The following is a 12,853-nucleotide window of genomic DNA, read 5'->3' as shown; positions in this document are numbered from 1 at the left end:
CTTACCACATTCCCCCTGAGAAAACAAACCTCCTCTTTCTTCACATACAAAGCCCTAAACAAGACTTTTCTCATTGCTGTCTTTCCTAGAAAATATATCGTTGCCACCCACAGAAATTCAAGAGTTTTTCCCCTTAATTAAAATGTAGAGACTCTCATTCGCCTTGACTGATCTTAATATTTTTAAGCTAAGCTAACATCTCATTTAACCCAGTTCTTTGACAGAGGATTCTTTTCATATTCATCTGCCCCTCTGAAACTGTCCTTTACATCTTGGGTACCAGCATCATTCCCTCGCCCCCCGCCCCCACCCAAAGGCTATTTAAGCCCAGCTTTAGGGACATTCCTCTGACATCATCACAGGAATCTCTTTGCTTTTATACTTTTCTTTTTAGAGGCTTCACCACTACAACTGGTTAGCTCTGAATCAGCCCTAAGGTCTTTTTCTTTTCTTTCTTTCCTATTTTTTTGGGGAAGGGAGGATAATCCAGGGGTACCACTGAGATACATCCCAAGCACTTTTTAGTTTTTATTTTGAGACACTTTCTCACTAAGTTGCTTAGTGCCTCCTAAGGTTGCTGAAGCTGGCCTCAAACTTGTGATCCTTTTACAGGGTCTCAAGCTAGGCAAGTACTCTATCCATGGGGCCATCCCTCATTCCTAGGGGGTTTTTGGGATAGTAAATTGTTATTTTTTTTTTATAGGTCATTTTTGGCACTGAAATGTTAAGAGGCAAGATTTATAATTCAGATAGGCAACCTTTTCCCTTAGACCCTTTTGTTGCTAAATTCTCCAGGGTTAGCTGCTTGTCTGAATAAAGGTTATGTACTCCATTATCCAGATTTTGGGTAGCTGTAGCAAGATAGCAGAGGAGTTTAGCATGGCATTCAGTTGATCTTTTATGGAGACTTGCCTCAGCATTGCACTGGTATCTGAAAGTGGTTTCTTATTCTCAAATGTTTGTATTTCTCCCTGACCACCTGTACTTCAGCCTGTCATTCAGCACCTCAGTGGGCTTATTTATAAAATAAAGGAACATTCTGAGGGCTTTTGTAGCCTAAAGAACAACAAGGGACTATAGTTTCCTTTAAAGAAACTACTAAGTCAATCTGTATCAGAATATCTTGTGAGTAAAAAGAGTTGTTGACTATAGGGGAACAAGCAAGAAAAAGGTGTTAGAATAGTAGGGATCCAGAGATTTATCCAGATGCTCATTTGTTTACTACCTTCCAGGTGAAGCCAGCATACTCTCTGGAAGAAGAGATCCAGACATGTTGTGGGGAGGGAAGAGATGCTGATCTGCCCTTATGGAATTGGAAAGTTTTAAGAAGTAGGCATTTATCAGTAAAAGAGTGGGATTGTGGGCAATATGGGTCCCTTATACTGACATATGTCTGATTAGAAGTACACAGCACCACATACCTTTTGTGGAAGAAACAATACATACCTTAATCCATGTTCTTCCTATAACCTAGTGGGAGAATTTGGGGGTGGAGCGCATTCAGACCTTGCCATAAGAGTTCACAACTGCTTTCTCTGAGGTACTGCCTCTGGAACTATTTATCATTGCTGATGTAGGTTCTGGGATTGGAAAGTGGTCTTGGCAGCATTAGATTGGTGAACCCAGCCCACCAGCCACTGTTTCATATAGCAGAGTGTCTTTCAGGAATAGGGTAGGAAATCTTCTTGGGTCTTCTCTATAACTCACTGAAATGGCAGAGTACCAGAGACTGCCCCAGTCATTGGGGTGACAGAGTGGGTAAGACTGGGGGAAGAGCTATAGTCAGTCCTAGGGCTCTTTTAAGCCCCACTCTGGACCAGGGTTGTTTTATTTGCTTCCTTAATTTTTCCACATTATATTCCACTAATATCAAACTTACCAGTTTCTTTCTTTACATGTATATTTCATGCATTTAAAATTTTTATTTTTTAAACTGAAATATTCCATTCAATTTTTCTTTTTTTTGTGTGTGGTGCTAGGGATCGAACCCAGGGCCCTGTGCTTGCAAGGCAAGCACTTTACCAACTGAGCTATCTCCCCAGCCCCCATTTTAAAATTTTTATACATTTAAATCTGAGATTCTCATTCCTACTTTGCATTCTCAGGGATACATTAATCAGCAGTAGTTACAACATTGCACAGCAGTTAAATTTCTTAGTTGCTTTATCAGCATTAAGAAATGTTTCTAATATGTGTATCAGTTAAGCCTACTGTATTTAGGATCAGCTGCCACATTTTCCTAGTCGCAACTGACTTCTTTGTCATGATGTCCTCTTTAAATCCCTCTTCTGGGTTGAAATGTGAAAAATGAATTTTAACTGGGTCATCTTCTAGTGTTACTGGTCTTTCCTTTGAAAGAGCAGAAATGAAATATTGAAAGGGCCCAGGATAATTAGAAAGGTAAGAGTAGAATCCAAACTCAGTACAAGTTGAAGCAACAGTATGTTGTGTTCCTTTTTGTTGCCAGAGAATTAGGCCTCATTTCTCCACAAATCAACCAAAAATTATGGTAGGCCAATAAAAGAGAGAGAGAGAGAGAGAGAGAGAGAGAGAGAGAGAGAGAGAGAGAGAGAGAGAGAGAGAGAGAGAATGAGAATATATGAATAAGAATAAGATAATCTTAGGTTTTTAAGAATGAGTATTGGGAGGGTGCTGTGGCACCATCTGGTAATCCCAGCAGTTCTGGAAGTTGAGAGCCAGGAGGAACACAAGTTCAAGTCTAGCCTTGGAGGGTACATGTATACACTGAAGGGAAACAACAATCTTTAATCCTGCAAAATTTTGAACTTTTCTGACTTACGATGGTAAGACTGAGAAAATTTCTATCCCATCACAAATCCTTCTCAACCACTCACAGAATGGATCACATGCCCCTTAACATTGAGGTGACCACTTAATTGTTCTCCCAACTCTTTGGAAGAAAAAAAAAATTGTTTTTTTCCCTCACTGATTCAGCTTTATGACATTCATCTCATCACCCTTTTGTGGATCTAAAGCTGTTGCTCCAAGTGCAATCTCATTTTGGTCTCTGTCAGTACTAGAGAAATTGTGATTGCATTTCCTGGCCACCCCTTCTTGTTAAGATAGTTCTCTGCAGGCTATGGACTGGCAGTGTGCTGATGTTTCAGTTTCTTTGTATACCCGGTCCCCTCTTTTTGGTGAGGTTTTTGTGGGGTCTATTTAGGTGTACATCCTGCAGCTTATTGGCTTAAAAATATACTCTCCTTTGATGTAATCTCTTTGGGACCAATTGGAAAAATGAGAAATCAGTAGTGCAATTGTTTTAATGCTGAATTAAATATTGACAGGTATCTTTGAAACAAAGAAACAATCTCTCAGTCAGGTGCATGCCTGTAATCCCAGCTATTTAGGAGCCTGAGGCAGGAGGATCACAAATTTGAGGCCATCCCTGACAATTTAGACCCTGTCTTGAAATAAAAAGTGGGTGGAGATGTAGCTCAGTGTTAAAGTGCTTGCCTTTCATGCAGGAGGCTCTGGGTTCAATCCCTAGCAAAGAATAAAGAAAAACAAAGCCCAGCTCAGTAGCACATGCAACTCAGTAGGCTGAGGCAGGAAGATTGCAAATTGGAGGCCAATCTCAGCAATTTAGTGAGGTCCTAAGCAACTTTAGTGAGACCCTGTCTTCAGAAGGTCTAGTTGTAGCTTAGTGGTAAAGCAACCCTGGGTTCAATCCTCCATACCACACACACACAAAACCACCAAATAAACAAACAAACAAAAAAATTTTTTTTTTCTTGCAGAGACCCTTGAACCAGGTCTTACTTGTTGAACTATGACATTTTCTGTCCTGCTAAAGTTGTGCTTGTATTGACATAGTAGCTAGAAGCAGAGATAGAGTAGACCCATATCACTATTGTCTGGGTTGAAAGGGAGCACATAACAGTATTACCTGTTGCTTTGTATGTCTAGTCCTGATTTCCTATCTCCCTTAAAAGTACCTTTTTTTCCACTGCTGGGGTTCAAACTCAGGGCCTTGTCCTATCCTCAACAAGCTGTGTACCAGTAAGTTACATCCCTCGTGCTACCTCATCATGTTTAAATATTGTTTGGCTTAAAAAATATATAAAAATTGGAGCTGGGGTTATGGCTCAGTGGTAGAGCACTTGCCTAGCATGTGTGAGGCACTGGGTTCCATCCTCAGCAGGTCCATTAACAACCAAAAATAAAAAATAAAGCTTTAAAAAAATATGAAGTTTGTAGAAAGTATTTGCCAGTTTGCTACTTGCTCGTGTGTATGTGTATTCCCCACCTACTTTGTACCGTACTTTGTCCTTATCTTGTTTATCTGATTTTATGTTTTCTTTTGAAGGAACCGTAATGTGATTTTTTTGCCCACATTTTTCTTTCACTTCTATGATATGTCAGTCATTTTCCATTATTAGCAGTGATCAAATATCTTTGATGTAATTACTGAAGAAATTAAGAAAGTTCTTGAGGAAGAGTCCATAGGGTTATTCTTCACCAAAAAGAAGTTTGTAACAAATGGATTTTAACTAAAGGGGGAAGAGTTTTCTATGAAAGTGCTTTTCATAATCCTTTTCATCATCAACCACATACAGAAATTCTTTAACCCTTTTAGGAAAAAAATTCATCAACTCAGAAATCTAATTACTTGGTTCCTTCCCTTAATTTTTTCTCAGGGCCAGGATGACCTCCCACAAGTGAGAAGAAGTAGAGAAATTTAATTTTTTTCTCCTATTTTTTTCCTTACACACGTGTGCATAACTTTCAGGGGGAAAACACCTAGGAATAATTACTAGTGTTTTGAGGCCTAGCGTGCTTCCTTGGTGGGTTTTCTCTAATATTTCTCTAAACTATTCTTTATGATGGACTATCGAAATGTCAAATTTTGGTATGTGGGTGAAAATTGCCTGTTTGTATCTCCCACTAGACTTAGAAGCCCTAGATTATTAGGAATGGCATCTAACTTGCTCACCATTGAACATTTACCATCTCACTTGGTATCTCTGGTATACAAGTAGGTACTTGGTAAATATTTTTTAATAGAGATTTATATAATTCAGAAGTTTGTTTTTCCATGTCAAAGCTTTCCTTTTCCTTTGTTCTTCATGTTTTGTTTTCTTTTCCTTATATGTGTGAAGACTTATATGTAATATTTTCAGATCTTCTAAGTGGTCATGATAATAAAAATTGAATGTGTAATACCATTTTTACCCTTTCCCATGAAAAAATTGCCTGAAAACTGTTTATGCTTTTCTTTTTCCTGCTACTATTTTTTTTCACTATTGATTAAACCCAAGGCCTCCCGCATGCTTCACATGTACTGTACCACTGAGCTATACCCCTAGCACCCCTACTCCACTATTTAAAATTTTTAGTTTCAAGACAGGGTCTCAGTGACTTGCCCAGGCTGACCTCAAACTTGCGAGCTTCCTACCTCAGCTTCCTGAGCAATTGGTTTTACAGGTGTGTGCTACCACACCTGGCTATATGTTTTTTTAAACATATTTTAAAGCTTCCAGAGATGCACTTTTTGCAAACTTGAACATGCACACTGTGCATTCCAGAGTTCTGTTATACTCTGCAGCATGATTGTTAAACTTGCAACATATTTCCTATTCTTTTCCCCCCAGATAGTTGCTTATTTTCAAGTCCAGCCATATAGCTGAGTACTGGCAACAAAATTTTATGTTGATAATCTCATGGCCTTAAATATATATTTTAGTCTCAAATGAAATTGTATCAGAAAAATTTTAAGGGAAGGAAAACTCAAAATCTGTACTTTCCAAAAAAAGCAGAATACTTTTGAATACTCAGAATATGTATATTCATGGCTGAACTTTTTCCTTTGCTTTCAGGACTATTCTATTAAGTGTAATCTCACTGCTTAATGAGCCCAACACCTTCTCCCCAGCCAATGTGGATGCTTCGGTTATGTTCAGGAAATGGAGGGACAGTAAAGGAAAAGACAAAGAATATGCTGAAATCATTAGGTAAGGTATATTGTTTGGTCTTCTATTTGATTAGTTCAAGTCTTCATACAAACCAAAGTGTATGCTGGAACCAAGGATTTAAGTCAAACTTGAATATCCTGTCCTACTCCAGGATAATTTCTCACAATTAGATATATAGTGTGGGAAGGAAAGATTACTTCTTGAACCTAATAAGCTTGGCAATTGAGGGAGCACCCAGTAGGAGATAATGGTACTGCAGATTCAATTTTCTAGGAACCAACCCTTCTGGGTTCTTGACTAGTTATTTGTAAACTCTACTTCCTAGCCATTTTAGGGAACTTATTCTAATTTTCAACACATCTTAAGTTTAACAAACATAATTACCCAAGATATTCCCAACATTCTGGGTATATGAAAAAGCAATTTCTTTTCAAAATTTTAATTAATGGAGCTCTCTAATTTTTGGTATTTTTTGACCCTAATAGAAAGTATATCTTTTGGATATCCTCTTTATTAGCAACACTAATATATGGTATTACCAAGACCTAGATAAGAACCAGAAGCTTGGAATCTACTATGGCTTTGCCACATGTCCTGTGATGATTTATCAGTTAACTTTTGGTTTAGTTTTCTACATCTGTGTAAGAGTAAAAAAATAGGAGACACAGTCTCAACCTTTTCATTTCCTAATCACACCCCTAAGCAAGCAAAGGGAGACAGGATTTTTATAATAGTACATAAGAATTTTGCAAAATATTCAGCACCTTTAATAATAATACATTTTTATACTTTAAAATGGGATCCCAAAGTACAGTTCCAACTCATTCTTTGTAGGAGAATGTTAGGAATTTGGTTACTACTGTAATTTATGCAAATGGAGTAGTCCCTCTCTATGAACCTAGTTGGCATGATACCATGTAATAGGTTAAAAAAAAAAAAAAAAAAAAACACCAGAAAATCGTGTTATGTGACTACTGAGTGATGTAAACCAGCATCTGTTTTCTGCTCATTGGGACTTTTAGATCCTTCCTAAGCCATAGTTATAAGATTTCAAGGATAAAGTTCAGGCTTCCACAGTTCTCAGCCACCCAAAATGATTGTTGCATACTAAAGATTGAAGGTAATTGGTATAAATAACAAGGACCCATAAAAATTTAGAGGAGCAGGAGTGGAGCCAGTGGTTCAAGGTGTAGAACTGAGTAACTGAAAAAACAAACAAATATTTCCAAGATGCTTCTGTTCTTTGTATAATGTTAATTTTTTTTTTCAACATTTATTAAGTACCAGGTTAGGGTGCTCTGCTAGATCATTGTGACAGGCTTTTCTCCTTGGGGAATTTTTCTCATACTTGGCATTTGCAAACAAATGAAGTAATATAATAAATGTAATCACATTCCCAAACAAGATATAGTGGAAGGAATATATAAGGCAATAGAGTTCCTAGGAAAGATAATGCTTTATTACCGAGAATTTTTCAGGGACTGGGGAGATAGTTCAGTCAGTAGAGTGCTTGCCTTGTAAGCACAAGACGCTGGGTTCGATCCCCAGCACCCCCCCAAAAAAAAAAAAAGAATTTTTCAGGCTTAAGAAAATGGGGGTAAGGAAAATCTTTTAAGGGATACAGAAACATATTTAACTAAGACACAGGCACATAACAGCATAGCATGCCAAGGACATTATAAGTTGTTTTCAAATGCTTGAATGTAAATTCTGATTTGAAGTAGTAGGAAATCAAGCAGGATAGACACTATGTCTTGAGAGACATTGAGGTCATAATAAGAAAGAATGGTTCTTAATTTTAGAGGAGATTGGGTATCACTTCATGATTTTAGGTAGGGAAGAGATGATTCTATTTGAGATTGACCAGAAGACCAACCTGGACTAAACTGAGGAAATTAGGCTGCAAAGCGATAGAACTTTGGAGAGGGATTTATGATTTTAGGAACCAGTGCTTTTCATGAAAAATGAAAAAAACAAACAAACAAAAAACCCTGACTGTGCAAATAGAAAAGGAAAAATGCACTCTTGCTGAATTAAAGTTAATATTATCAGCATGGAGATGTCAAAAAGGCTTTTGGTTCTAAGTGTCTAGAGCACTGAAGAAAGCGTAAGTTCGAGCTATCAGTACAAAGGAAGGGTTGGTTAAAACCTTGGGAACTGGTAAGATGTCTTAGGGCTGAGACTGCAAAGAGAGATTGAAGCCTTAGAAGACTCAGGATCATCAGTATATAAGGAATGGCAACATAACCAAAATTCAGAGTAAAAGAGGTATTGATGAGATTGCTCCAACATCCTCCCCCTTTTGATGACTCAAGGTTTTATATTTGTTGGTAGATAGAAACTATTCTTCATTGATACAATCAATATTTATTGCATACTTGTTATATGCCAGGTTGTATTCTAGGCACTGGGGAAGTACATGTAACTAAGAAAAACATGACGTCTGCTCTGATGAAGTTTTCATTCTGATAGGGGAAGAGAGAAGAATGAACAAGTGAGGAAGATCATAAAAAGGGGGAAAAATACTAGAGAGTGATCTGGAGGATAATAACAAGAAGCTGTTGGTGACTGATGCCTAATTTAAATTTGTTGTCTCTGGGACTGGGTTTGTAGCTCAGTGATAGAGCAGTTGTGTAGGATGTGTGAGGCCCTGGGTTCAGTGCCCAGAACTGTGGGGCCAGGAGTTAGGGGAGATTCTGAATGCAATTTAAGTCAAGATCTGAATGATGAAAGGAACTACATAAATCAGAGAAAGTCAGAAAATCAACTAAATGTGTTCAAGGCACAAAAAATAGACCAGGGTCACCTGAATATGTTACAATTGGAGAAAGCAGTGTGACTGAGAACCAAGACTGGATCATAATAAGATTTTTGAAATGCAAGCATCAGGTTTTTAGACTTTCACTCTGAATGCAAATTAGGATGATTAAGTTAATGTTTGTTAGGCTGCACAATCAGGTTGACGATGACTAGACCAAAAAACTTTTTTAGTTGCTATCTCCTTAATACTTGAGAACCACTATGTTTAAACTTCATGTCAATAGTTTACCCCCACCCAAAAAGTCATTATGAAAAGTCTCCTTCAAAATGCTAACTGATGGGTTGAAAGGGTTTGATATTGTATAATAAAGTATCTGTCAGATGCTTTCAGGTAGGAACTGGAGTTTGAAAAGCAGTGTGATAAGGAATCTTGATTCAATTATAAATCCATTTTCAAAGCAGAGACAATAAACTATTTTTGTCATTCTCCCTTTAGGAAACAGGTTTCAGCCACTAAAGCCGAAGCTGAAAAGGATGGAGTGAAGGTCCCCACAACTCTGGCGGAATACTGCATCAAAACTAAAGTGCCTTCCAATGACAACAGCTCAGATTTGCTTTATGACGACTTGTATGATGACGACATTGATGATGAAGACGAGGAAGAGGAAGATGCCGACTGTTATGATGATGATGATTCTGGGAACGAGGAGTCGTGACGTGCTCCTTTGATGCCCCTGTACTGCCCTGCCGTCTCAGGCCAAAGGGAGGGGAGCAAGTGGGGACCTAGCAGTGGCCCCTCAACAAAAACCTATTCACCGGGGGTGGGGAAAAAACACAGCTTCTGCTGACTCCCCTTATGGATCTCAGTTTGCTCCTTTTTATGGACCTTTCATGGAGAGAAAGTAACCCTCCACAGAATGTCTGAATTCTTGCATTCTTTACCCTTCCATCACTGTATTGATTCTTTTTTAAAAAAACAAAAAACAAAAAACAACAAAAAAAAAAAAAACCAACAACAACCCAAACTCCCGCCTCACTTCGTCTCTGCAGAATGTTCACAGCAAAACACGTTTGCTCTGTTTTTAGATTCCTGAAGAATTAGTCTTTTCAAGACATTATTGTGTTTAAAGCTGGAAACCGTTGCGTTGGGAGTTCACAAGTGCTGCATATACTGGGTAGCAAAAGAAAATGGAGGAAAAAAAACCCCACAAAACAAACTTTAAAAAAAAAAAAAAAAAGCAAATTTGCCAAGGTTTAGCTGCTCATTTACATTAGTGTGTGCGCATTCATTCAGCCCTATGGTGGTGAATTTTCTTTCTTTCCCTTCCTAACCAGGATACAGTGGGCATCAGGGACTTACTTCATGCTAAGCCTGATGAAATGTGCTCCTTAAGCCTTCATGAAATCATCCTAACACGGAGGCCTCAGCTATTCTTGAGGAGAGAAATCATTTTGTTTTTTGAAATTGATTGGGATCTAAAGCCTGAAATAAATATTCATACTTTACATAGAACTAAGCACTTGGTTGCTATTTATTCTTTAAAGGCAGGGTTGTTTTTTTCCCCACTAGGGGGTGGGGTGAGTCGGAGGGGAAAGTGGAAATTAAGTGTGTGTGGATTTTTAGTGATGAGAACAAAATTAAAAATCACACCAATTTTGGTTGATGCTGCTGAGGGAAACAGTCAAAACTACTGGTGGCCACTGGGAGCGGAAACACCTGTTTATATTTAACCTGGCCTTCCCCTCAAAGCTATTCTGTCATCGTGGGGTGGGTTTTTTTTTTGTTGTTGTTGTTGTTGTTTATTTTATTTAAGTAGCCACTTAAGTACTCAGTATTAATCCTAGGTGCATGTGTTAAGATTTTGGTTTTCATTGAGCTGCTTATACTGATAGTGATAAATGTGGATGTGTATGAGACATGAATGACCAGTTCACTTTCTTCATTGAATGTGATCTGGATTTTTTTCTACTTTCAGTATACTTTGGCTTTGGAGTGCAGCAGAAATTGTGCATGGAGCTTCCCCAGGTTTGTCTCTTCTGGCAGGACCAAGGGAGTTGCCTGCAGGCAGTTTCCAGACAGGCAAGGCTAGATCTTCTAGCCACGCAGTTGCTGCAGGTTTGATTCCCAGGTCTTGATCATGTGTTGCTTCAATTAAGATTGAGATCCAGCAGCCTTCATCATCCAAGTACTTTAGAATTTGAAGGTGATTTTTGTCATTGAGGTATGTGAGTTCATGGTGTTCTGAGTGGGGAAACCCGCTATAAAATAAGATTTCAGAAGGAAAGTACCTGCAAGGTAACAGCAGTCCTACTTATGTTCCCTGTGCACCAGTGTCATCTCTTTCAGATCATACTCAGAATGAACCAAAGGGCAGATTAGGGACAAGGGTAGGACAGATCCTAGGATGGTCAGAGTAGGTGATGCTTACTTCCTTAGCTCCTCCTTCCTTTCTGATCTCAGGGTTTTCATTGCTCTTCAAACTTTCTCAAATATATGCTATTTTTCAGCAGTCCTCTCTGGCCTCTAAAGTTTGGTCTGTTACTTGAGCATGTTTAACACATTAAAGATTGTTATGGGATACTGTCAAGTCTGATCCCAAATCTTTGTGTAATCTCCACAGGGCCAGGGCTGCTATTTGCACCCTTAAAATCTAGTGATTCCACAGATTCAGGGAACTTGTCTGTAGGACAATGCACTATGAAGTTGTCCAAGTAAAAACTAAAGGATATTGGAACTAGCCTTCTTGCTCCCCATACTTCTTAAGTAATGCTTCCAGATAACCTGCAAACCTTCCGGAGCCAAAGCCTCTCAATGTTCTCAATTTACCCCCCACCCCAGCCCCGGCCTGGCCCCTACTACAAGTTTACATCCAGTCTCTCTCTTGGAGCCCCCAAATCAAGCCTTTCATTTCCCTACTGCTAAAGCATCTCACTCCCAGGGTAGGCCAGGCATGTTGGCATTATGGGAGGTGCTGTGCTATTCAGCTTTGTCCCATTAGGCCCTGTTGGCCTCTGTTGCATGTTGACTCAGGGAGCCAGAGCGCCAAGTGGAGGTCATACCGCTCAGCCCTTCAGCCTCTGATGAAAGTATAATCAGTTCCAGAAGCCAGAGGTATGTTGACTTGTTGGCAGGTAGATATTCTGATAGTACTGACATATAAAACCAGATGCTGGTTCCAGACTTCTGTCCCTGAGAACATATCCTGTGGAAAAATACTTGAGTGTGTAAGTGTTGTTTTTTCTTTTCTTTTTGGGAGTGGATGGATGGAGGTCTCTGGCTTATGCCAAAACCTCATGAGTACAGTTGTGCTAATTATTTGGTGTGAAGTAAACTCAAAATCCTGCATTTTTAGATTTCTCTTGGTTCTAATTGAGGCCTCACTAGGATGCTCTTCACTTCCGTGTATTTTGAGGCTGAGTGGAGAAAGTATAATATCATGATTCCGTTGTTGGCTTCTCTCACAGTCCTCCCCTTCCTTTCTTATCATTCCAGAGTTCTTTTCTACTAGCCAAACTTTTGTAGTTCCTTCTTTCCAAAACCTTCCTTGGCAATTATTTGCTTCTTTACTTGCTGGTTTCCTTGTTTGAGGCAATAGAGTAAGAGATTGGAAGGGAAAAATGTATAGTACTCTGATGAAAATTAACTTTCCACCCCTAACATCCTGATAAACAAGGTTTACATTTACAACTAAAAAGATGCAGATGCAATTTTCAACTATTCTGAAACCAGCAGGACACACCTGACTTTAATAGTTTTCTTAGCTGAAAATGTAGATGTTTTTCTTCAGTTTAACTTATGAGAAAAGATTATCTGATGCATTTTGTGTTGACTTCCCCCTTTAGTGGTTTATTTTGTCTTTTTCTGCCCATCTGTCTACTAATAAAATGTGAAATAAAATATACCTGTATTGCTACTTCCCCATGGGATGACCCTCTTTTTTTTTTCCTTGTGTTAAAACTAAATAGTGGTCTCAACATTTTCATTGGTACTTTGAAAATTATGCCCAGAACTCAGCTGAAAAAAATAGGACCAGCACCACCAAAACTGGCTGACCCGTCATTATGCATCCTGTCCCCACCAATCCATCTCCCTCCCTAAAAAATTATCCCAATTCATACAGGCTTTCAATGAAAGTTCGTAAAAGCATAGCCATTTG

At 38.7% G+C, this 12,853-nt stretch overlaps 1 protein-coding gene across 1 annotated transcript in view; it reads left to right on the top strand.

The window, feature by feature from the left end:
• Nucleotides 1–12,618, top strand: part of Ube2r2 (ubiquitin conjugating enzyme E2 R2) — a 101,021-nt gene extending 88,403 nt beyond the window's left edge. The window contains exons 4-5 of the mRNA XM_047525226.1: nucleotides 5,841–5,975; nucleotides 9,193–12,618. Coding sequence (XP_047381182.1) covers nucleotides 5,841–5,975; nucleotides 9,193–9,412 — 355 coding nt within the window. The 3' untranslated portion in view covers nucleotides 9,413–12,618. The remainder of the gene's footprint in view (nucleotides 1–5,840; nucleotides 5,976–9,192) is intronic.
• Nucleotides 12,619–12,853: the final 235 nt, after the last annotated feature.

The sequence above is a fragment of the Sciurus carolinensis genome, chromosome 14, assembly GCF_902686445.1.
Source record: "Sciurus carolinensis chromosome 14, mSciCar1.2, whole genome shotgun sequence".
Lineage (NCBI taxonomy): Eukaryota > Metazoa > Chordata > Mammalia > Rodentia > Sciuridae > Sciurus > Sciurus carolinensis.
Note: the sequence above shows the minus strand (reverse complement) of the source record. Positions and strands in the feature narration are given on the sequence as shown.